This window comes from Dromiciops gliroides, chromosome 2 (genome assembly GCF_019393635.1).
Source record: "Dromiciops gliroides isolate mDroGli1 chromosome 2, mDroGli1.pri, whole genome shotgun sequence".
In the NCBI taxonomy this organism is placed as follows: Eukaryota; Metazoa; Chordata; class Mammalia; order Microbiotheria; family Microbiotheriidae; genus Dromiciops; species Dromiciops gliroides.
In genome coordinates this window covers 51,001,930-51,026,540 of record NC_057862.1, presented here as the reverse complement: position 1 = coordinate 51,026,540, position 24,611 = coordinate 51,001,930, and the positions used below count along the sequence as shown (strand labels likewise).

General features: G+C 43.9%; 2 protein-coding genes across 2 annotated transcripts in view; one reads left to right on the top strand and one right to left on the bottom strand.

The window, feature by feature from the left end:
* Window positions 1–12,672, bottom strand: part of SLC29A3 (solute carrier family 29 member 3) — a 74,572-nt gene extending 61,900 nt beyond the window's left edge. The window contains exons 1-2 of the mRNA XM_043981544.1: window positions 12,621–12,672; window positions 3,704–3,984 (exon numbers count right to left, since the gene is read on the bottom strand). Of these exons, the coding sequence (XP_043837479.1) occupies window positions 3,704–3,984; window position 12,621 (282 nt within the window). The 5' untranslated portion in view covers window positions 12,622–12,672. The remainder of the gene's footprint in view (window positions 1–3,703; window positions 3,985–12,620) is intronic.
* LOC122739840 (40S ribosomal protein S19-like) lies at window positions 5,401–5,894 on the top strand. The gene has a single exon (XM_043981545.1). The coding sequence runs from the start codon at window positions 5,407–5,409 to the stop codon at window positions 5,842–5,844; it is 438 nt and encodes a 145-aa protein (XP_043837480.1). The 5' UTR covers window positions 5,401–5,406; the 3' UTR covers window positions 5,845–5,894.
* Window positions 12,673–24,611: the final 11,939 nt, after the last annotated feature.

Sequence of the window (24,611 nt, the reverse complement as noted above, 5' to 3'; positions counted from 1 at the left end):
CTTCACTAGTTAAGGATGCAAAGCTGAGGAGATGCCTAAGAACCATTCTCTCATCCTTTGGCTCCATTTCTAGATACTGCCTTTGCAATGGCAAAGATTACAAAGATGCTTTTTTGTGCTATGCCAGGGGCTTGTCCGGGGCATCTTTGTCCTCACTCTGTTATGGGGGAAAAGAGGGGAATGAGGAGGGGAGGCAGAAGGGCATAATGGGCTTCTGAGCCAGGGAGATAGACACGGGTTCAAGTCTTACCCTTGGTACATACTAACTGGATGACTCTGGGCAAGGTAATTATCTCCTCAGTGACCCCAGGCATCTTTCTAAGACGAGAAATTGCTTTTCTTCAAAATGCCTCCCCTATCTTGCACTTGTGAAATTGAATTTTTTCATCCCATCTGTAAGTCATACATTCATCCCTAATAGAATTTCATCTTACTAAATCCAGGCCCAATACTCTATCATAGGTTCTTTTTTTCTTTTTCTTTCTTTTCTTTCTTTCTTTTTTTTTGTTTTGGTGGAGCAATGAGTGTTAAGTGACTTTCCCAGGGTCACACAGCTAGTAAATGTCAAGTGTCTGAAGCCAGAATTGAACTCAGGTCCTCCTGAATCCAGAGCCGGTGCTTTATCCACTGTGCCACCTAGCTGCCCCCTCTACCATAGGTTCTTTTTTTTTTTTTTTTTTTTTTTTTAGTAAGGCAATTGGGGTTAAGTGACTTGCCCAGGGTCACACAGCTAGTAAGTGTTAAGTGTCTGAGGCCGGATTTGAACTCAGGTACTCCTGAATCCAGGGCCGGTGCTTTATCCACTGCGCCATCTAGCTGCCCCTACCATAGGTTCTTAACCCTTTTTTTGGTCAAGGACCCCTTTGACAATCTGATGAAGACAATGAACCCCTACTTATAATAATGTTTTGAGATATATCAAATAAAATACACAAGATTATTAAAAACATTGCTTATCTTCATTAGCAAAGGGAGCTTCTATGAATTTTCCTGTAAAAATGAAATCATGAAAGAGAAGGAGAAGATGAAGGAGGAGGAGGAAGAGGAGGAGAATAAGGGGCAGGGAGAGATGAAGAGAAGAGGAAGCTCCAAGAGGAGAACATGGTAGTTTGAATCTAGCATTTCTCTGGATTCTGATGAAATGAGTATCAATCCACCCCAGCCCCACCCACCAGAGGAAGCCCTTCCAAGGGTAAATTCAGGAGTGCGAATAATCCTAGATAATCTGAGAAACAATGATAAATCTTCCCACAAAACACTAAGTATTTTCCGCAGGGATGAAAACTAGCCATGAACACAGCCCCCTTCTATGGAACACCAAGATTTCCTGTAGAGATGAACTCGAAGCCCAGAAGAAGGGATTTGAGCAAGCATGGAGTCCAATCCATAGACAAAAGGGAGGCTCACTACAATAAACCCCCAAAATGGTCATTCAGCCTCTGCTTAGAGACCTGCAAGGAGGGAGAACACACCACCTCTACTTCCACTTATGAACTCTAATTATTTGGGGGGGGTAGTTGAGGTAATTGGGGTTAAGTGACTTGCCCAGGGTCACAAAGCTAGTAAGTGTCTGAGGCCAGATTTTAACTCAGGTCCTCCTCACTCCAGGATGCCCCAAACAACTCTATTTGCCCGAAATTTAATCAAAATAATAATAATAGCTAGCATTTATATAGTATTTTAAGTTTTCAGAGAACTTAGTATATTAATATGTATAATTAATACATCTCCCTTGATCCTTACAACAACCTTGTGAAATAGAAGCTACTGTCATCCCATTTTATAGATAAGAAAACCGAAGTTGATAGAGGTTACGTGACTTGCCCAGGGACACGCAGCCAATAAGTGTCTGATGAAGAATTTGAATTTGGGTATTCATGGCTCCAGGCCCAGCATCCAACTGCCCTTATTTGTAGCTTCCACCTATTCTTCCTAGTAGTGCCCACAAGAGCCAAATGGACAAATCTAATTGTTGTGCCTCGTGAGAGTCCTTGAAGTTCTAAAAGACCATTATCACATCTCCAAGTCTCCTCTTCTCCAGGCTAAACATCACCAATTGATTCAGCTGATCCTCATGTAACATGGGCTCAAGGTCATTTACCATCCAGTTTGTCCTTCTCTGTACCCTCTCCAGCTTATGTAAGTCCTTCTTAACCAAGACGCCAAGAACTGAACCCAATACTCCAAGCAAAGTCTGACCAAGAATGATGGTGCCCTCACTCCCTGCTGCCTTTAATGCAAGCAAAATCAAACGAACACATCACCCTGCTGACTCACATAGCTCTATAGTTTTCAGTCCATTAACACCCCCAGAACTGCTGCCTAACCGAGTCTGCTCCATCTTCTATTTGTGAAATTGACTTTTTGAACCCATGTGTAAGATTTACATTTATCCCTTACTGAATTTCACCTTACTCGATTCAACTCAATATTTGAGAGCACAGGATCCTGACTTTTTTGGATTGTGAACCCTTCTGACAGTCTGGTGCAGCCCATGTACTCTTCCCAGAATCATGTTTTTAAATATGTCACATGGGATTACAAAACAAACCAGTTATATTGGCATACAGTGGAGGAGGAGGAGGAGGAGGAGGGGGAGGAGGGGGAGGAGGAGGGGGAGGAGGAGGAGGAGGAGGAGGAGAAGAAGAAGAAGAAGAAGAAGAAGAAGAAGAAGAAGAGGAAGAAGAAGAGGAAGAAGAAGAAGAGGAAGAAGAAGAAGAAGAAGAAGAAGAGGAAGAGGAAGAAGAAGAGAAGAAGAAGAAGAGGAAGAGGAAGAAGAAGAAGAAGAAGAAGAAGAAGAAGAAGAAGAAGAGAAGAAGAAGAAGAAGAAGAAGAAGTTTGTGGAATCCAGGTTAAGAACTTCTAATTTAAACATATGTGTCTTCATATCTTCCTATGAATATTTAAAAACCAGGTTCACATGCCCCATTGGCCATGGGATGAAGGAGTTAAGGATCCAGGTATGGCTCCTAGGTATGGCGATGTCCAAGGACTAGAAAAAGAAGGAGTGCTATTACATAAGACCCTCTCCCTACTTCTTGTGGCTTGTCATCCTCAGCACCTCCCACCCCCTTAATTTCAAGTGAAAAAAATAAAATAGCTTCTTAACCCCCTCCCCAAGAGTTGGGAATCTCTGATCTAGTCTAATCTGATGCCTTCATTTCATAAAGAGTAAAATGGGGCCCAAAGAGTTTGAATGATGGTTCAAGGTTATGCAGATGGAAAGTACAGGGTCTAGTGAAAAGAGCATTGGTTTTGGAGTCAGAGGATCTGAGTTCAAGTCCTGGCTTTCCCACTTATTAGCTATGTGATCATCAGCAAGTTTTATTTTCCCTTCTCCAAACCTCAACTTTCCTCATCTATAAAATGGGAAGAATAAGACTTGTACTTCCTACCTCAAAGGGTTATTAGAGGAAAGCACTTGGAGGAAAACGTTAAAACACCAAATAAAGGGGATCTCCTATCAAATGGAAGGGCCAAGATTCAAATCCAGGTTTGGTGACTCTCAGTCCTTTGCCCATTAAACCTGGGTTCGAATCCTGACCCCGCCACTTGAAGAATCACTTTGTTTCAAGTTGATATCTGTGATGCTAAACTATCTTACCAAACCAGGATATTTGGAGAGAGAACATACTATGAGTTCCTAACATGGTAACTGTTCTCTAGCCCATGAATCAACACTTCCTGGGAATAAGGGTGTTACCTGAATGTCCGAGGCTCCCTGGGAAGAGCAGTTCTGCAGTTTGTACATCCAATACTCCTTTGCAGTGATAAAGAAGTTCCAGGGCAGCAGAGAACCGATTCCCATGCTGAAGAAGATTATGTAGGCCCCGTGGTAGCGATCGTGAGGTTTCGGGGAGCCATAATGGCTTCCTGGCTGTCCCTCAAGCAAGGGGGACTGTTCATCTGGTAAAGGGCTATTCAGAGTTCTTCTGTATGTGGAGTTGGAGCTGTGGTAAAACCCATCTTCTGGGACAATGGCCACTATTGGAAGACAGAGAACAGCTCATGTCAGAGTCAAAAGTGGACAAAGAAGAACATTAGAATCATAGTGATCAGGGCAGCTAGGTGGCGCAGTGGATAAAGCACCTGCTCTGGATTCAGGAGGACCTGAGTTCAAATCTGGCCTCAGACACTTGACACTTACTAGCTGTGTGATCCTGGGCAAGTCACTTAACCCTCACTGCCCCACAAAAAACAAAAACAAAAACAAAACAAACAAAAAAAGAATCATAATTGATCTTAAATAACTTGATCTCAAAAAAGTAAATGGATCTAGTTTCAAAGGAATTGCCAAAGAAAAAAGTTCCCATTCTGATGGATTTACAGATTTCTATCATTCTTTGTTAAAATAATATTTTGTTTTTCCCCCAATCACATGTAAAGAAAATTTTTAACCTTTTTTAAAATTTTGAGTTCCAAATTTTCTTCCTCCTTTTCTCACCTCCTCCCTGCCCCTGAGACAGTAAACAATTTGTCTATCAAATTTTTAAAGAACATTTAGTCCCCAGACTTCACAATTTATTCTCAAGAAACTGAGAAAGCACCCTACCAGAATCACTTTATGAGAAAAATATAGTCCTAATACCTAAACAGGGAAAGATAAAACACAGAAAGAAAACTATAGGCCAATATCATTAATGAACATTGACTCAAAAGTTTAAAACAAAATCCTATCAGTCTACAGCAATTTATCCAAGAAATCATTCATTAGGATCAAGTGGGATTTATACCAGGGATACAAGGAAGCTTCAACAGTAGGAAAACAGTCAACATAATTAATCATATTAAAAACCAAAACATCCCAAACCACACAATTACCTCAATAGATGCAGAAAAAGCCTTTGACAAAGTACAACACTCTTTTATGATTTAAAAAAACTATAAAATATAGGCATAGAGGGAACTTTTTAAAAATATCATAAAAAGAATCTATCTGAAACCAAAAACAAACATCATTTACAATGGGGATATGCCAGAACCTTTTCCAGTGAAGCAAAGATGCCCATTCTTCCCACAATTATTTGGTATAGTCCTAAAAAAGGTAGCAATAGCAATAAGACAAGAGAAAGGAATTAAAGGAATAAAAAGGAAATAAAACTATCTTTGTTTGCTGATGATATGATTGTCTACTTGGAAAACCCCAGGAAATCAGCAAAGATACTAATTGAGAAAGTTTGTAGTTTTAGCAAAGTTACAGACTATAAAATATATCTTCACGAACTAATTACAAAATACAAAAGCAATAATAGGAAGGGAAATCTAATTTCAAATAGTAACAAAGTACATAAAATATCTGGAGATTGAGCATCCAGAGTACATAAAAGACTTGTGTACATTCATTTGCAAAGTGCTCCTTAAAGAAATAAAGAGCTTTTTCCTGGCTGGCCGTGCGGAGCCCGCACGATGCCTGGAGTCACGGTGAAGGACGTGAACCAGCAGGAGTTCGTCCGGGCCCTGGCCGCCTTCCTGAAAAAGTCAGGGAAGCTGAAAGTCCCCGAATGGGTGGACACGGTCAAGCTGGCCAAACACAAGGAGCTGGCGCCCTATGACAAGAACTGGTTCTACACCCGGGCTGCCTCCACCCCCCGCCACTTGTACCTCCGAGTCGGGGCAGGGGTGGGATCCATGACCAAGATCTACGGAGGGCGCCAGCGCAACGGGGTCATGCCCAGTCACTTCAGCAGAGGCTCCGAGAGCGTGGCCCGGAGGGTCCTGCAGGCCCTGGAAGGCCTCAAGATGGTGGAGAAGGACCAGGATGGGGGCCAGAAGCTGATACCTCTGGGACAGAGAGACCTGGACAGAATCGCCGGACAGGTGGCTGCTGCCAACAAGAAACATTAGGACAGACCACACCGGATTCACTAATAAGTTGCCTTGTTCATAAAAAAAAAGAATAATTTAAATATCAGGAGGAATATTCAGTGTTCATGGCTAGGACATGCCAATATAATAAAAATGCCAACACATCCAAAATTAATTTAAAATTTTAGTGCTACACCAATCAATCAAAATACCAAAAGGCTACTTTACAAAGATTGAAAAATAATAACAAAATTCATTTTGGAAAAAATATCTAGAATGTCAAAGGAAAATTATAAAAAGAAGTAAGGACAAAGGGAGGATAGCACTTCCACACCTCAAACTATATCTTAAATCAGTAGTCATCAAATCAACTGGCATTGATGAAATAGAGAGATCAGAAACAACAGACTCAATAACCCAGTGTTTGACAAATCATAAAACCTAATTATTTAGGGGGAAAAACCTCCCTATTTGATAAAAACTGATGGAAAAACTGGGAAGCAGTCTGGCAGAAATTAAGCTTAGCCAAACACCTTATATCAAGGAAGCTAAGTGGCACAGTAGAGAGCCAGGCCTGGAATCAGGAAGACTCACCTTCCTGAGTTCAAATCTGGCCTCAGACACTTACTGTGTGACCCTGGGCAAGTCGCTTAACCCTATTTGCCTCAGTTTCCTCACCTGGAAAATGAGCTGGAGAAGTAAGTGGCAAACCACTCCAGTATCTTTGACAAGAAAACCCCAAATGATGTCACAAAGAATTGCATATCACTGAAAAATGACTGGACAAGAAAAGCACCTTATATCACACTCCACAATATATTCTAAATAGATATGTGACCTTAATATTAAATATTATACTATTAAAATTATAAGAGAAACAAATCATATACCTCTCACAGATATGGATAAGAGATGTATTTTTAACAGGAGATAGAAGCAATTACAAAAGATAAAACAGATAATCTTGATTACTTGAAACTGATATGTCTCTGCACAGACAATATTAATGGATCTAGGATAAAAGAGGAAGTGGTGGAATGGGAAAAAATCTTTGTATCAAGTTTCTGTGATAAGGGTTTGGTATCCAAAATATAATTCATACACACCATTCCCCAGTAGACAAATGGCCAAAGGATATGAACAATTCTCCCAAACAGTGCAAAGTGTTCACAAGCATATAAAAAAATGCTCCAAATCACTGTGATGCAAATCAAAACATCTGGAGGTTTCAACTCATACCCTGCATATTGACAAAAATTACAAAAAATGGCAAGTCACTGATGGAGGGATTGTGGGAAGATGGCACACTCATACATTGTTGGTGGAGCTATGAAGTGGTACAACCATTTTGGAAAACAATTTGGAATTAGGCAAATAAAGTGACTACTATGTCCATACCCTTTTAATAAGAGACTTCATTACTGGTCTTTTACTCTAAGGAAGCCATTGATAAGAATAAAATCCCCATATACTCCAAATTATCTAGGGCATTTTTTTGTAAAAGCTAAAAATAAGAAACAAAGTACAGTTATCCTTTCCACATGATGATTTTCCCCATCATGGTTTCTCTATATCGCAGGTTGGTATAAGAAATTAAATGGGGGGAAAATAAATTAAATGGGAATTTGGGGGAAGTTTTGCAGAAGCCACAGATGACATGCAAAGGCCAGCAGATGACACATAAAAAATTTAGAAACTCAGAAATGCATAAAACATATGTACAGTATTCAATAATGTAGCTTATGAACAAATACTTAACCCAAATTTTACAATAAGGTACTGTAAACACCCCATAAAAGAAAAGAAAAAAATTCAGACTTTTCCTCTGGTATGAAAAGAGGGCCAAAAAATTTTAATGCAGATTTTCCAGATCCTAGGGGTGCCATGCCCCTATACCTCCTCCTTCCACCTGCGATATGGAAGGGATCATTTTAGATGCCTATCAATTGAAGAATGACTAAACAAACTGTGGTACATGAATATAATAGAATATTATTATGCTAAAAGAAATGATGCATGTAAGAAAAGAAATGATGCATGTGATAAATACAGAGAAGCATGGAAAGATATTTATGAACTGGTGCAAAAAGAAGTAAATAGAGCCAAGAAAACAATATACACACAGTAACAATTTTGTAAATATAAAGAATGGCAAACCAAAAAATCAACAGTAAATGGAACAGGTGGTGCAGTTAATAGATCACTGGCCCTGGAGGCAGGAGGAGTGAGTTCAAATCTGGGTTCAGACATTTACTAGCTGTGTGACCCTGGACAATAACTTAACCCTGATAGCCCCCCCTCAAAAAAGTAAATATAGTAAAATAAAGATTAAGCAGCACCAGAATGAAGGGATATGAGAGGATACCCCAATCTAACCACCTTGTAGAGGGGGGAAGTCCCCTATTAGCTAGGCTAGCTTTTCCTCAAAGGGATTGAAACCATTCTCCATACTTAATTAGTTTAGGGAACCCAATGCTCTGACTGCTGATGTTGTTCTCTGGTGTCCTAAGCATAAAATCCAAAGTGTGAGCAGTCACCTGGCACCTCTCTGGGCATCATGATCATAGACCATCATGAAGGCAGAGAAGCTGTGCCCACCTGATCCAGGGCTGTAACGTTGCTGGATGTCTTTTCCCACCCTTTGGTTACTATAGCTAAGTTTTGTTAAATATCAGATGTTCTATGAGGGTCTGATTTCATTTCAATCTCAAGCCTGAGTAACCAGCCTGGACTGACTTGGGCCTGATCTAATTAATTAGCCACTTCCCTTACTTTGGGTCAAACCCCTATTTGAACTACACCAAGACCCTGGAGAGAAAGGAAATATATTTAACAGAGCTTTATCCAACTCAGCTTGCGTCTGACCCCTCTTTTCTCTCTCTGCCTTTCTCCCCCAGCTGCAGAGCTGTGACCAGAGTGGAGTGAGGGGAGCTTTCTCCCAGGGGACTAAAATACAGAGGGTGTGGACAGCAGCACCTATACAGTCTTTGAACTGTGCAGAAACAATGGACGGTGAGCCCCAATCTAATCCTAGCCAGCTGCTCCCATCCCTGGCTGCTGCCTCCCTCTCTTGCTGCCTGTCCAGGGTACAAAATAAAGCCCTGCCCGGCTGTTCAGATGTTCACTTTGGCTCAGAGATAGCATGTCTATTTTTGTCTTCCATATAGCACCTCACTGCTGAAGCTTGGAAAAAAACATATATATTTCCATAATGCTGAAGATGGGATTCCCATCAGTGCTTTCCCTTGCTCCTCCCTCAAACAAAACAGGATCACAAGAAAAGCCAGAACAGATGAGACTGAGCATCATCAAATAGGACAAAGTGGGGCTGTCTTCATCTGGTGGGATAACCAGCTAAAGAAAGGGAAGCATGGGAGACGGCAGGAAACAAACGAAGGGCCCCACTGGGGTGATCTGACCCAACCAGACTAATAACTGCAACACATAACTCTGCGGCAGCAAACCAGGCTGGTCCAGCTGCAGGCATCCGAGGCATCCGTGTCAGCAATTCTATTTTAAACTCCCCCACTTCAGCACAGTACAAGTGCAACTGCAAGTTGCAAAGATCTCCCGCTCCCCCAAACTAGCCAGTGTGGATTTACTTTTAATTTCATTTTTTTTAATGCTTTAGCGGCTAAATTCTGAATCACACAGGACAGCAGGGAAGGGAGCCATGGCTTCTCTTCAGACACTCCACCACTCACTCTGGGCAGGGAGAAAGAATGAGGGTACACCTGAAGGGTTCACTCTGTACAACACCCAAGCTCAATTCAGTGCCTTTCTCGTCAATTATTTTTGGGCACTATGGAGAAAAGGGTTGTTTAGGATTGAACATGTTTCTGAAAGATGATCCATGAATATTCATTCTCTCCCTTTCCCTCTCCCTCTCCCTCCCCACCTCTCTCTCCTCTCTCTCTCTTCTCACCTCTCTTCTCTTCTCTCCTATTTTCTTCTCTCTCCTTCCTCTTTCTCCTCTCTCCTTTCTCTCTACTCACCTCTCTTCTCTTTTCTCCTCTCCTCTCTTTTCTTCTCTCTTCCTTTCTCTCTCCTTCCTCTTTCTCTCCCTTTCTCTTCCCTCTCTTTTCTTTCCTCTCTTCTTTCTCTCTTTAACTATTTTTTCTCTCCCCTCTCTCCTCTTTTCTGCTTTCTCACTCATTCATTCTCTCTCTCTCTCTTTCTCTCCCCCACCTCCATCATAGGCAAAGGCATTCAGGTAGAATGAAACCTTGCTACACCTCAGAAGTTAACTTACCAGATTCTAGATGGGAAAATGAAAAAGAGACAGAGGCTGGCCCCAAAAAAATGAGAGACAAGAGACAAGCTTTTGGCTTTCATGAAGAGTCTGAATTATGTATGCTATGTAGGCTGGAGGCATCAAACACTTAAGTACTCCAAAACAGATTCGAACGAAATTGGGAAATATTTAACAAAATAAACAAAAATACAATAAAACATTGTTCATTTCTGTGTGACTCTTCATGACCCCATTTGGGGTTTTCTTGGCAAAGATACTGGAATGGCTTGCCATTTCCCTCTCCAGCTCATTTTCCACATAAGGAAACTAAGGCAAACAAGGTGAAGTGACTTGCCCATGGTCACACAGCTAGTAATGTGTTTGAGGCCAGATTTGAACCCAGGAAGATGGGTTTTCCTGACTCCAGGCCCAGCACTCTATGTACTATGGCACCACCTAGTGTCCTGTTAATATGTCGTTTTCTAAGTCAACATGTGGCCTGCAGAGACCTGTTTTCTACCTGAGTTTGATGCCTCCCATGTAGAGGAATGAGCACTTCACTGGCAGTTAAAAGTCCCGGACTCAGGTAGAGCCCTCTGCCCCTTCCTTATACTGCCCCCTGATGTTCTATAGTGTCAGAGTTAGAACCCAGGTGATCCATTTGCTATGCCTTGATGGCTTTGGAAGGTAAGCACAGCAGATACTATTATCCCGTTTGACACAGGAAGGGTGTGAAGCTCAGAGAGATGGAGGGACTTGCAACTGTTCAAAGTAGGATTTAAGGCCTGGTTTTCCTAACCTCTGAGCTTCAGTTCCCTCCTGGGTCCAAAGACAGGTTGGGAGGGTCTCCGAGGTTCCTCCCAGTTCTGCCATTTTATTATGTTATGTCCTGATTTCCTGGTCAATTTGAGTCCAAAATTCAGTAATGATCCCTGATCATACACCTTCTGGCCAGCCTTGGGATGCAGAAACTGCTACCTTTTCAGCTGCTGCACCAAACTCAGAGGTGGGGAAGTAAAAAATACAAAAACAAAAAACATTTTTTTTAGTAACACAGCAACCAGTGACAGACACACCTGGAACATAGTTCTGTACCCAATTTATATGTCACCTACTGTGAACCCCCACTGGGACTTCCATTACTGTGGCAGCTAAGGGTGAGAGGGATTAGAGTGCTGGGCCTGGAATTAAGACATGAATTCAAATTTAGCCTCGGACACTTATTAGCTGTGTGACCCTAGGCCAGTCATTTAACCTCTGTTTGCCTTAATTTCCTTATCTGTAACACAGGAATAATAATAGCACAGGATTGTCGTGAGGATCTAATGCATTAATTTTTATAAAGTGCTTACCACAGTAGTAGGCACTATATCAATGTTAGCTCTTACTATCATCTGGGGAAGAGATAATCCATGTGGGTAAAGAAACCAGGAAATCGAATTGCTGCCATAGAAAGGCGGATTGGCAGGCTCTGGAAGCAAAAGGCCTTGAGTTCTAGGGCCAACTTTAGCAGCTCTGTCCTTCTAGACAAGTCATTCCCCGTGCTGTGCCTCAGTTTCCTCGGGAGATAGCTCCTTGCCTCACAGAGTGATTGCAAGGATAATCAAAGCGAGGAAGCTTTGAGAAGCATTATGAGGCCGCAGGGTAAGCTGTTATTATCCACTCCCAAACAGTGAGGATAACTTTGTGAGCCACTGATTACAGCGCCCTTCTAGATCTCCAGTCAGACCTCCGGAGTGGCGGGGGCCGGGCTGCGTCCCCCTAAGGATCACAGTTTTGGACTGGAAGGAACTTTACTGTCATCCAGTCCAGTGCCCTCGTTTTACAAAAGAGGAAACTGGAGGTAAAGCAGCTGCTCTAGGGAGGCCCGGAATGAATCCTGTCCTGACTCCAGGTTCCACCGCACGGGACAGCCTGTGTTTATTTCCTATTCACGGGCCCCCAGCTGGTCTGGAAAGGCACCGAGGAATCTACTGGTGGGAAAAGAAGGGGAGGAAAACAAGGTGGACTAGAGAGATGTGCAGAGAGAAGAGCCAGAGGTGGGTGAGGGAGAGGGAGGGGCACGGCAGGGAGGCGGGAGAGAGACTGGGGCTGAGAGAGAGAACCGGGCGGGAGAGAGAGACGAGGACTGAAACAGGGGCTGAGTGAGAGACGGGCAGGTGGGAGAGACTGAGGCCACAGCCAGGGGGGAAATGGGAAGGAGAAACAGCCCGCAGCCATGAGACCAGAGAAAAGAGGAAGGAGCTCTCAAGCCCCCGGGATGCTGGGGGCAGGGGCGGGGGGCAGACGGACGAGGGAGAAAGAGGGCGGCCGGCCGGCCCGCCGAGCGAGCTGGAGGAGGGAGGGAAGGAGGCCCGGGGAGCCTCCAGCTCGGAGGGAGAAAGAGAAAGCCACGGAGGAGGAAGGAGCCGCGGCCGCGGGAGGAGGAGCGACGAGAGTGAAAGAGGCGAGGGCTGGGGACGAGAGGGCCAGTAAGAGGAACGCGCGGGCGGCTCCGGGGACGCAGACGGCCCCGGGGACCCAGACGCCCCCGATCCCCCCGCTCGGGGCCTCAGGCTGGCCTGGCTCCCCCTGCACTCACTGTCGCCTCCTCCGGGCTCCGCTGCTGCTGCTTCCCAAGGGCGGCCGCGGCCTCTGGGACTGACGCCCAGGCTGGTTCCTGGGGCCCCGCCCCGCCCCGCCCCTCCGGGCTCCTCCTTCTCGCCTGGGTCGGGGGCGGCCTCTCCCCGCCCTCGAAGCCTGGGCCCGCCCTGGGGAGCCCAACCAGTCTGGAGAGAGTCCGAGGCACCCTCGGTTTGGGCTGTTTAGCGACTGTGTGACCTGTCCGGGCCTCAGTTTCCTCATCTGTAAACGAATCACTAAGCACTTTTTATGGGCCAGGCACAGTGCTAAGAACTGGTATTATAAAGACAAAAGGCACAATCCCTGCCCCCAGGAGCCCACCCCATGTTAAGGGGTCTCTCTTCCAACTCTGATGTTCTACAGTTCCAGGTTTTAAGGTCCCTTCTATATTGGAAGGTCCGCGTCTCTTCCCCTCCCTCCCCTACCCCACTCCCCAAGATCCTGTGGACTAAAATCACTTTCAGTTCTGGTTCTGGATGTCTCAAAATATTGTACTCTTAAGTTCTTTCCCCTCTAAGGTTCTATATTCTCTAGTCTAAGGCCTGCCCGCAACCCACGCACTCACGCACAGCTCTAAGACCCAATGCCCTTAGAGTCCAGTCCCGCTCTGGTTCTGTGTTCTATGACCCCGCCTCTAGCAATTTGTGTTTCGAGGTCCCTTCCAGCGCCAATGTTCTGGGTTTTACATTCTAAGATCCCTCTTCTGCCCCACCCCCCTCTGCAGCTCTGAGGGACCTTCCGGTGTTTGGTTCCGTGTATGCTAAAGTGTCGGTGCTGACATTCCATTCTCTAAGGTCCCCACCAGTTAGCTAGACTTTTCCAACAGAACAAAATTCGAGGCCGGCCATGGTTGGTGATAAGACATGGATGGTGTGAGTGGGAATTGTTTCATTTACTATTCTTGTATCTCCAGCTCCTAGCACAGTACCAGACACATAGTAGGCACTTAATAAATGCTCATTGATGATTGATTATTATACTCCACATCTACAGAATATAAGCCCCTTGAGGGCTTGATCAGTGTGTTAGGTGAGTGAGTTTAGTTACCAAACCTTTTCAGACTCTCAGCCTTTCTTTCCGAAGCTTCCAATGGCTGTTCCCTCCCTGCCTTGGCCCTCAGCTCTCCTCTTGGCTATCAGGGTCTAATCCAGGTCAGCCTAGAAAAACCTCAGCTCTGCCTAGGAACCCTTAACTTCAACTCCGCCGTGCTCAACGCAGTGTGTCATGCTAGGAGTCAAGAACTCGGAGCCAAGAGATTCCCATTTGAGGAGGATTCGTTCCAGCTGTCCTGCTGACAATAGCTGTGTATTCCTGGGTAAACTAATGAACCTTTCTGTGATAGTTACCTTATTTGTAAAATGGAAATAATAGCACTCTTACTGTTGGGAGGAAGTGTTTTATAAACATTAAAGCAATATATGAACATGAGTTATTATTACACCAAGGGTACATCAAGCCACTTGAAATATAAGAGCCAGGAGAAAGGCCACTGCTATAGGCAAAGGCTGCTGGGGTGTGTATTGAGGACCGATGGTACTGTGGAGAGGGCCTTGTTTGGAGGATTCCACCTCTACCTCCCTGAGCCTCATTTTCCTTTTCTGTAAAACAAAAAGATTAAATTAGGCAACCTCTGAGGTCCATTTTGGCTCCAAATCTATGATTCTATGAATGCTGTTCTAGTGGTGGCCGCCGAAATAGGTAATTACACACTTAACATTGGGCACCTCGATGAAATGTCTTATGAACCACAAAATGAGTTGATTGATGGCTCAGGCAGCCAATCATATGGCATGCAGGGATACCAGAAGACTAGCTTTCTTCTCCCTCCCCGCTACTGACAACACAAGATAAAGGTCCCAGGCAGCCATGTGACTTCTGGGTGTATGCTATTTCACTGAAAACCTCAGAGTAACTGCAGACATTTCAGAATCCTCAGATGGCTGCTGAGTTCCGGCCTGCCTTGCCCCCTTGTCCTCTTGCCAGTGACTATTTTTTTTTCGGGGCAATGAGGATTTAAGTGACTTGCCCAGGGTCACACAGCTAGTAAGTGGTGAGTGTCTGAGGCCAGATTTGAACTCAGGTCCTCCTGAATCCAGGGCTAGTGCACTACCTAGCTGCCTCCTATTGCCAGTGACTATTGAAGGAGCTGTGCTCTGTGAGCAAAGCAGAATTGCAGTAGATCAAAAGAAATGTGAGATCTGCAAGTTTAGAGATATCTTCTCCCCCAAAATGTTCATATGGACTAATTGTGCCAGATCTGCTGTTGAGCCTTCCAGGTTCACATTGGTCTGGTCAGACACTATCAGACACTCTGTACCTTGAGCCCAACATAGTGATAGTGATGTCATTTTGGTCCTCTTCCAGAATGAAAGACAACAGCCACTGGAAAAGGGGGGCAGCTAGGTGGTGCAGTGTCTGGAGTCAGGAAGATCTGGCCTCAGATACTAGCTGTGTGACCCTGGGAAAGTCACTTAACCCCATTTGTCTCAGTTCCCCATCTGTAAAATGAGCTGGAGAAGGAAATGGCAAACCACTCCAGTGTCTTTGCCAAGAAAACCCCAAATGGGATTATAGAGTCAGATACAATTGAAACAACTGAACAACAAAATTGGAGAAAGGGCCTTTCTTCCCTCTTTGTCCATCTGGGCAAATGGAGCAAATTTGCCAGCATGTTTATGACCTGTTTAAACTTGGTAAGTTAGAGCAAGAAATTAATAGTGTCCTTCTGGAATGTGGTCATAGACTTTACTTTTTTTTTTTTTTAAGGCAATTGGGATTAAGTGACTTGCCCACAGTCACACGGCTGGATTGAAGCTGGATTTGAACTCAGATCCTCTTGGCTGTAGGGCCGGTGTTTTATATACTTTACCACCTAGCTGCCCCATAGACTTCATTCTCTCTCTCTGTTTTTTTTTTTTTTTAGTGAGACAATTGGGGTTAAGTGACTTGCCCAGGGTCACACAGGTATTAAGTGTTAAGTGTCTGAGATCAGATTTGAATTTAGGTACTCCTGACTCCAGGGCTGGTGCTCTATCTACTGCACCACCTAGCTGCCCCTTAGACTTCACTCTTAATCCTAATCACCTTCTAGGTCAATGACACCTGTGGTGACAAGGAGACCCTGTGCTGGGGAGTGCAGATGGCTCAGTGCCACCTATCCTCACTACAGGAAATACAACTAAGAGCAGAGGGCAGGTCAGACAGAACACCTGCATGGCCCATTATCAGGTGAGCCTGAAGTTTGCAAGCTGATCATTTTTTTTTCTTTAGTGAGGCAATTGGGGTTAAGTGACTTGCCCAAGGTCACACAGCTAGTAAGTGTTAAGTGTCTGAGGTCGGATTTGAACTCAGGTACTCCTGACTCCAGGGCTGGTGCTCTATCCACTGTGCCACCTAGCTGCCCCGCAAGCTGATCTTAAAGATTGGCAGCTACATCGGCATGCTAGACCCAGGAGCTCCCAGGGCCATCCCAGAATCCAGCAGGCACCATCATCCATCAGCTCAGGGCACGTCTCTGAGCTTCTGTAGTCCATCATAGTCCCAGCTACAAGGCTGAAGACATGCAGTCATCCAGATTAAGTCAGGCTGGTGACAGCCTGAGAGGCCAGCTGGAGCGCTGGCAATTAGCACTGGCAACCCGTCTGGATTCCATGGGAGCATTCTGGTCCATCAGATAAAGGAGAAAGCCCCAAGCCTTAGATCAGCAATGTGGCTGTAGGCATAGGTGGAAGAGAGAAAGGGTAGTAGGAATGAGGCAGCTTAGAGAAATAGCCTGGGTTAGGGTCATTTGAACTTTCAGGTCATCCCAGAGAATGACTTGGGAGGGGCAGGCAGGAGTGCCTGGGTTCTCAGCTTTGCATTTGATAAGGGGACAAGGTAAAAGAGATGATCTGACAAAGAGAGGTGGCATCCTGGAAAGCTGAGCCATCCATCCATCCATCCATCCATCCATCCATCCATCCATCCATCCATCCATCCACCCACCCACCTATCCATCCATTCATCTTTACACAAATGAAGCACAGGGTGGAAATAATAATAACAGTAGCTCACAATTTCATAGCACTTTACACATTTTATCCCATTTGATCCTCACAACAACCCTATGTGCAACATGCTCTTATTATGCCCCATTTGACAGAGGAAGCCGAGCTGAGGGAGGCTTGCACAAAGGTCCCATAACTGCTGTCAGAGATGGGATTCAGACTCAGATTTTCTGACTTGATCATTTCTTCTCCTGTGCCACCTAGCTGCCCTTCCTCATGGATAGAGAGCTGGTTTTGGAATCAGGAAGACCTGGGTTCAAGTGCTGACTGACACATCCTGCCTGTGTAACCCTGGACAAGTCACCTAAACTCCCAGTGCCCCAGACCATCCTCTAAAAACTATAAATTACAGATGGGATCCCAATCTGCATTGGTTCCCCTGGATAGTTCCTTATAATGATGAAATCACAGGGTGATCCCCGCCCCATCCTCAAACTCCCAAATAATACCAACAATTTGAAAAGTACTGGCCTGGGCAGCAGAGGAGATGTGAATGAACTAACCATCAGGGCAGTATCCTAGTAAGAGAATTGTTCTAAGAGTCAGAAGTCCCCAGAGGACAGAACCAGGAACAATGAGATCAAGTTATAAAGAAAAAATTTCATACCGATGTTAGGAAAAGCTTCTTTGACCAAGACTTCCCAACAATGCCATCTAGAAGTGGAAGGAGCTGCCTTGGTAGGTAAGAGGGTTTTCAAGTAAATAATGGAGGATGACTCATTGGGCATACATACCATAGGAAGGATTCCTTTTTGGGTGTCAGTTGGACTAGATGTTCTAGAGATTCTGTCATTTCTGTGACCTTCTTTACTTAAACTACTAGCCGGGTGATTGGGCAAATTGCTTAATGTCCCTGGGCCTCATCAGTTTTCTCATCTGCAAAATGGGGATAAGAACACTTGGACCAGCCATCCAGCCATCTTGGATCATTGTGAGGAAAAGCATCTTGAAGATGAAAGCCATTTGTAAATGTGAACTATTAATGTTATGAGGTCTAAGACAAAGTGTCTGCCTTCATTCAAGGAGCTTGCATATCAGTTTAATAATGTTTCCCAATATTGAATTAGCGGTGGGGAACAAGAATCACTCAAAGCCCCAGGCCTAGCTTCTTGGGTAACCATTCACTTCCTGGACTTGTAAATATAGAGCCCTTCAGGGCTGCCTCTCTCAATTCACAATAATATATGAAGTTGGGGTTTCCTAAAGGGATGATTACTATGACTACTATTCTATCTCAAGATTCTAGAGGTAACCTCAATGGACAGTGCTTATAACAACATTGTGGTTCCTGGGTCCCCACCAGTGTGATCCCCAACAATCCACCAGTTAGTTGGTATAAAACATTCCCTCTCAAACTAGGGGTTCACTGTCCCACAAGTACACACAGAGTCTGGGGTGGGGGGAGCAGTGTAGGCACAAACTTTGAGTACAATGATAGTAAGATACACATGTAAAGAAATGTGTGGGGGGCAGCTAGGTGGCACAGTGGATAAAGCACCAGCCTTGGATTCAGGAGGTCCTGAGTTCAAATCCAGCCTCAGACACTTACTAGTGGTATGACCCTGAGCAAGTCACTTAACCCTCATTGCCCCACCAAAAAAAAAAAAAAAGAATACATGTGGCAAAGGGGTTGCTGTCAACTCATGGCCATGGAAGCCCTTTTCTCTCTTCATGGAGACCTCATGTAGTTCCTTTTTGTATGTAACTTACTGTGACTGAGCCACTCAGCCAGGTCTTTGGATTTGTGCCTTTCTTATATCCAAAGCTAGTATTTCTTTCCACCTTGAGGGGAGATGCTCTCTAAAGCAGTCACAATCCTCAGGTGACTGCCTTTCTGCACCAACACATCTTCAATTTGTCTACTCTCGAGGCAGGTGCTTCCATTGCTGTCAGCCATTATCATTCTGGAGGATGCTGCTACTGCTGATGTAGCCAAAGACTTCAGATCTTTGGGAGGTCACCACCTGGACAATTCTATCTTACGGTACTTGTTTGCAAAAGATTGGGAAAGAACATACTCAAAAGAGATAGAGGTGACTATGTGCTCACAGACACATGGTGGTTGAATGGGAGATAAGGTAGCTGGACTTCTGTCATCTGGCCGCCAGATGCAATTCATAGCAGTCCCAATTCAAATCCAAAAGGGAGAGAGAGAGAGAGAGAGAGAGAGAGAGAGAGAGAGAGAGAGAGAGAGAGAGAGAGAGAGAAGGAAGCTGATAGTCCCTTTTGTATGTCCATTAAGCTCAGAAGTCAAATTAGAATACTTTCTAACACATAGTACAAGACCCTGAGTCATACATAGATGTAAGTAGCCTCCATGGTAGAATAGAACCAGGGAGGGACTATATGCCCATGCTCTGTATGAAGAGCAAATATGAGCATGTCCCATGCCTTTTCTGCAGGGAAGGTAGGATCTCAGAATAGTTCTGACTTAAACATCCCTACAATTAGCAGCATAGATTATTAGGCTTTGTGATGAGGGACACAGATGGAATGGCCTTTTTTGTTGTTGTTGTTCCAGTGTCTTGTTTGAGGAACATTGAGGAGTGTCAATGGATCACAGAATACATTGGCAGAGGTGAGGGTGGGGGCACAATAATGATAGTGGAAAGATAGAAAGGGACCAGATTCTGAAGGGCTCTAAATGCCAGAGGAGAGACTTGAGAAAGGAAGACCAACCAGCAGGCAATAATAGTCTGGACATGTGATGAAAACTTGGACAAGGGCACTGACGGTTCAGAGGAGAAGGAGGCATATACAAAAGATGTTATTAGAATTTGAAAATTTGATTGGATATGTTAGGATGAGAAAGTAAGGAATTGAGGACAACACCTAAGTCGGGAGCTTAGGTGATTAGGAGGATTGTGGTGCCCTCGACAGTAATAGAGAAGTTCAAAAGATTGAAGGGGTATGTGGGTGTCGTTTAGGGTTTGGGGGGATGAGATAATAAGTTCTACTTGGGACATGTTGAGTTTAAGATGTCAATGGAATATCCATATAGAAATGTCCAATAGGCAGTTGGAAATGTGAGTATGAAATTTGCAGGAGAAGTTAGGGCTGGCTAAGTAGATCTGAGAACCATCAGCATAGAGATGATAAAATCGAATTCATGGTCACTGATGAGATCACAGAGTGAAACAGAATTGAAGGAGTTGAAAAGAGGACCCTTAACAAAGCCCTGGGGGTTGGTCATTGTTAACAGGAAGGCCTGGATAAAGATTCAGCACTTCAAAAAAAATCTGCACTAAACCTAGTCTGCAAGCCCTGAGATCAAATCTTACCTCAGACACTAGCTGTGTGACTCAGGACAAAGTCACTTGACCTCTCTGTGCCTCAATTTCCCCATCTGTAAAGTGGTGATAAAAATGTAAGATAAAATTAGCTAATATTTGTAAAGTGCTTGGCAAACCTTAAAACCCTAGTTAAATGCTTGATGTTATTGTTATTATTGTTGTTGTTGTTGTTGTTGTTAAGCTAGCCCATCAGTAGCAGAATTGTGGACTTATTCATCTATCAGTTATGCCAAATTTAGAAGTGAACTTGTTGGAGCAAATGTTATGTGGAAACTTATGTAAATCTGAACTGACTCTTCCCAGACACTGAGGTAAGATAAGAGTGAGATAGGAGTGTGTGGCCCAGGTGCTGGGGGGGGGGGGGTATGGTAAAGATCTGTTATTTCTGTTTTGCCTGTAAATATCTTCTTTTTTAAATCTTAGACAATATCTTCTCACTAAATATCCTTTTAAAAAAGCCATTTCATGTTAATTGGCTAAATGAAACTGGGGTGCTAATTATCAACTACTCTCAGTCAAGGAATACCCCAGATGGGGGCTCAAGGACAGAGCATTAGGGAAAGAGAGCCGTGGCCCCACCCTGAAGGGGGGCAGCAGTCAAGGCATCACTCTCAGAGAACAAATCCAGTGTATTTAGTACTTGGGTTGTTTTAGTCGCTGCTGACTTTGACCTGAAGAGCAGCCCGGGAGACTCCTAGGATTGAGAGAAAAGAACAACTGAATAGTGAGTGAGTGGCCTTTCTAGTCCATTAAAGTACTTGCCTCAGGGCTGACTTTGATCCACACTATTGACCTATGGCTGTTGTGATCTCCACTTCAGAAAACAAAAGAAGAGCCACAATATAGGGGAGAAAAGCCCTGGCCTTGAAGCCAATAAGATTTGGGTGTGAATCCTGCCTTTGATTCTAAGCTATGTAGACTTACCCTAATCGAACCTTAGCTTCTTTGGCTATAAAAGAGGGGTAACATTTTACCTCCATCACAAAGCTGTTGGGGGGCTGATGTGAAAGTCATGGCAGACCTCAAGGTTCTACCCAACGTTCAGTTTTTATTGTGAGTGAGAAGCAGTGTGGGGCAGTCTAGGGAGGGCTGGCCTTGCTGAGAAGGCCTGGGTTTAAGTTCTGCGTCTGACACATAGTAGCCAAATGTCCATAAACAAGTCTCAGTACCGCAGGCAATCCCTGGGCCTCGTTTTTGCCTTCCTGGTCTCCCTTTGGAATATAAGTAAAAAATGATTTGGGAAGAACCTGCACAGCTAGAGAGGAGAAGGGCAACTTTATTAACTGGGCTGATAGAGGATTGAAAATATTTGGAATCGTCTGCATATCCTGCCAGAGGGAAGAAAAGCAAAGTTGATGATGATCAGGCGTGAGGAATAGAAAAGGGGAGAAGGTAGCTGTGTGACCCTGGGCAAGTCACTTAACCCCACATTGCCCTGCAAAAAGAAAGAAGGAAGGAAAGAAAGAAAGAAAGAAAGAAAGAAAGAAAGAAAGAAAGAAAGAAAGAAAGAAAGAAAGAAAGAAAGAAAGAAAGGAAGAAAGAAAGAAAGAAAGAAAAGAAGGAAAGAAAAAAGAAAAGAAAAGGGGAGAAGGGTCAGCCTAATTTAAGTTCTTTAATGGCAGAGATAGTATCATTTTAATCTTTCTCTTCCCAGCATCTATCAAAGAAACTGACGCATAGTAGGTGCTTAATAAATGCCCAAATGATCAAATGGATTGTTGAGGGAGTACAGGACCCAGTATCCTCAGTGAAATAACAGGCTTGGATATCAGCTGCGAATAGCAAGGGTTGGGGTGCAGAAAGAAGAAAGAAGAGAGAAGAAAAGGGCTGAAACAGTTGCTATGGGAGATTAGCTAAGGAATTGATAAGGGCAGAGAAGAAAGATTGTTGAGTAGCAGTGAGGGTCCAGCTGAGTTCATGTACCATGAATTTGTAGTGGGTGAAATCAGCTGAATTTCATCACTTGCTCCATCGATGCTCAGCAGCCTTGGAGCCAAAGCAGAGAAATCAGATTGTGGGGGTTACATGGGGATGAGGAATTACAGACCCCAAGCAACAAAAAGTCAGGGAGGCAGGGGAGTCTGGGGCAGAAACACTAAAGTGACTGACAGTGAGGTTAAAGATGCAGTTAAAACATGAAGCCTGGACTCTGTGTAATTTAAGATTCTAAATGTGGATTCTAATCTGTTCCCCCAGTTTGGGGGAAACTGACTAAAAATCACTGATAAAACGAGTTTAGGTTTTTAAGGGTTTATTGGAAAATAGAAAGAAAAAGATTGAGAACAGAATTCTAACAGCCTGGCATTCCTATCTTTCCTCAAATCTCCTGTGGAGTCCTCTGCCGCCACCACCATCAAGTCCGGAAGCCAAAAAGGCCAGCGCTCTCTGCGCAGGCTCCCTTTCCTCCTTCCTGTCTCCTCCCAGACCATAGGAGGCTCCTCCAGTTGATTGGCTGGTAGACTTGATAGACAGCACCCATGAGCAAGCGTCATTTCCTGACGCCAAGGAAAAGCCACAATGCCTCTGAGGCATTTTCCTCATGGTGGAGGTCTCCACAGCAAGTCTCCAGTAGGTGGCGTCATTCCAATCATTACAACTCCAGATAGTTCAAGGGATTAGAGGTGATGATAATGCCAAGATTCAGTTTAGTAGGAAAGATAGAAGGCTAGGGCATAGGAGAGCTGAATTCTAAAGCTCAAGTATGAGAAGAGATGGGGAAGTCAGATAGGACCTTGCTAGTGTGTGACCCAAGTGAGTCAGAGTTGTGACAGTGTTACAATTGTGGTATCACATTGTTAGCAAGTTATTGATCAGGAATATCAAGGTCTGCCAGGAATGTAGCAAACAATAAGATAAAGAGGAAAGACCATGTTAAATGTCAATTGTTAATATGAAGGTATAGATCTCCTAGATTTGATAGATCTGCCTTATTATCCAAATGGATTTTATGAGACCCTGGATTAACAGGAGCAAAATGCCTTTTCCCCAAGACAATAAACAAATGTAAATGCCCCTTTGACATTCTTATTCACTGTCTTCTTTCCCAAGAAAGTGAATGGATCTTATTGATGTCCTGATCAGCTATCTAGACCTCCTTGTCTTTGATAATACCCTTCATGTTTCCACATAATCTAACCATAGCATCTGCTTTCAGTTGAGCTGTTACACTGATTTGTATTGTTTAACTGATTTACATTTGTAGTATTTGTATCATGCTAACAAAGTTATTCTGTAACCTGTGAGCAAAGAAACCTTAAAAATCCTTAGAAAGGGGGAGTTTTTGAGCTCCCTTGGAAAAGAGTCTCCAACACGATCGTGTTATATTTCTTGGAACAAAAGAAATTGGTATTATGTTTTCCTGTCTGTCTCTGATCTGGTTTATCCTATAGGATACATTATGTTCTCTGATCTGTTGTTTTTGGTAGGAGGACAGGTAAGGAAACAAATTGTAGGAGATATTATAAAATTAATTTCTCTGATCTGTTTATTATATTTTTGTAGGAGACAGGCAGATAGAAACATATTTGATTTTCAACTCCTAACATGTGCCAGAGATGTATTAGAAACATAGACAAGCCCAGGCTTGTGATACTTGACTTTCTCCTCCAGGTGTGCTTCTGCAGGATTAAGATGGCAGGGACCCTGGACTAGGGAAGTGCCATGGGCTACTGATCCAATGAACTGCCCTAGGATGGCCCATACCTAGACAAAGCTTTACTCTCTGCTCAGTCACAAGCTCTCAGAGAGCAGGACCTGGGAGGTGATCTTTGTACCTATGGTGTCCACCACAGAGCTCGGTCACAGGCTCATAAATTTAGAGGTAGGAGAAGGGACCTTAAAGTCCATCTGGTCCAACCCTTTCATTTTACAGCTGAGGAAACTGAGGCACAGGAAGGTTACATGATTTGCCCAGGGATCACACAGTGAGTAAGAGTCAGAGCCAGGGTTCCAACCCAGGTCATCTACACCCCTCTTTTTCTGTGGAAATGATTTCATAATGCTTGTCCTCATGGTCATCCCCAGATCTCATTTTGGCCTTTCCTTATTTGTGTCCTTTTATAAAAAGGTGAACCTGGAAGACTGTGCATAACTAGAAGGAGGAAGGAGGCAAAGACCTGAGTTCAAATCAGACCTCATACTTCCTAGCTGTGTGACATTGGGCAAGTCACTTTACCCTGTTTGCCTCAGTTTCCTCATCTATAAAATGAGCTGAAAAAGGAAATGGCAAACCACTCCAGTATCTTTGCCAAGAAAATCCCAAATGAGGTCACGGAGAATCAGACATGACTGAAAAATCACTGAACAACAACAAAATCTCTGACTTCACCTAGGCAAAAATCTGTCTGCCTAGGGACCATTTCTGCTGCCTCTCCCTGTTCTTCCAAAAGCAAGGTGTATAAAGTCTGAATGGGCCCATTGTTTGAGGTTAATAATGGAGGCTGACTGTCTCACTTCTCAAGAGATGTTATGGAGCAGGTAATTAATCTGGGAAGGACTGATGATGTGAAGCAAACAGAAGGAGACACAATTTATCTATCATCTATAATCTATTTATCTATCTATCTAATTATTTAACATGCCTGAGGAGGGCATTTGTTTTGCTTAATATGT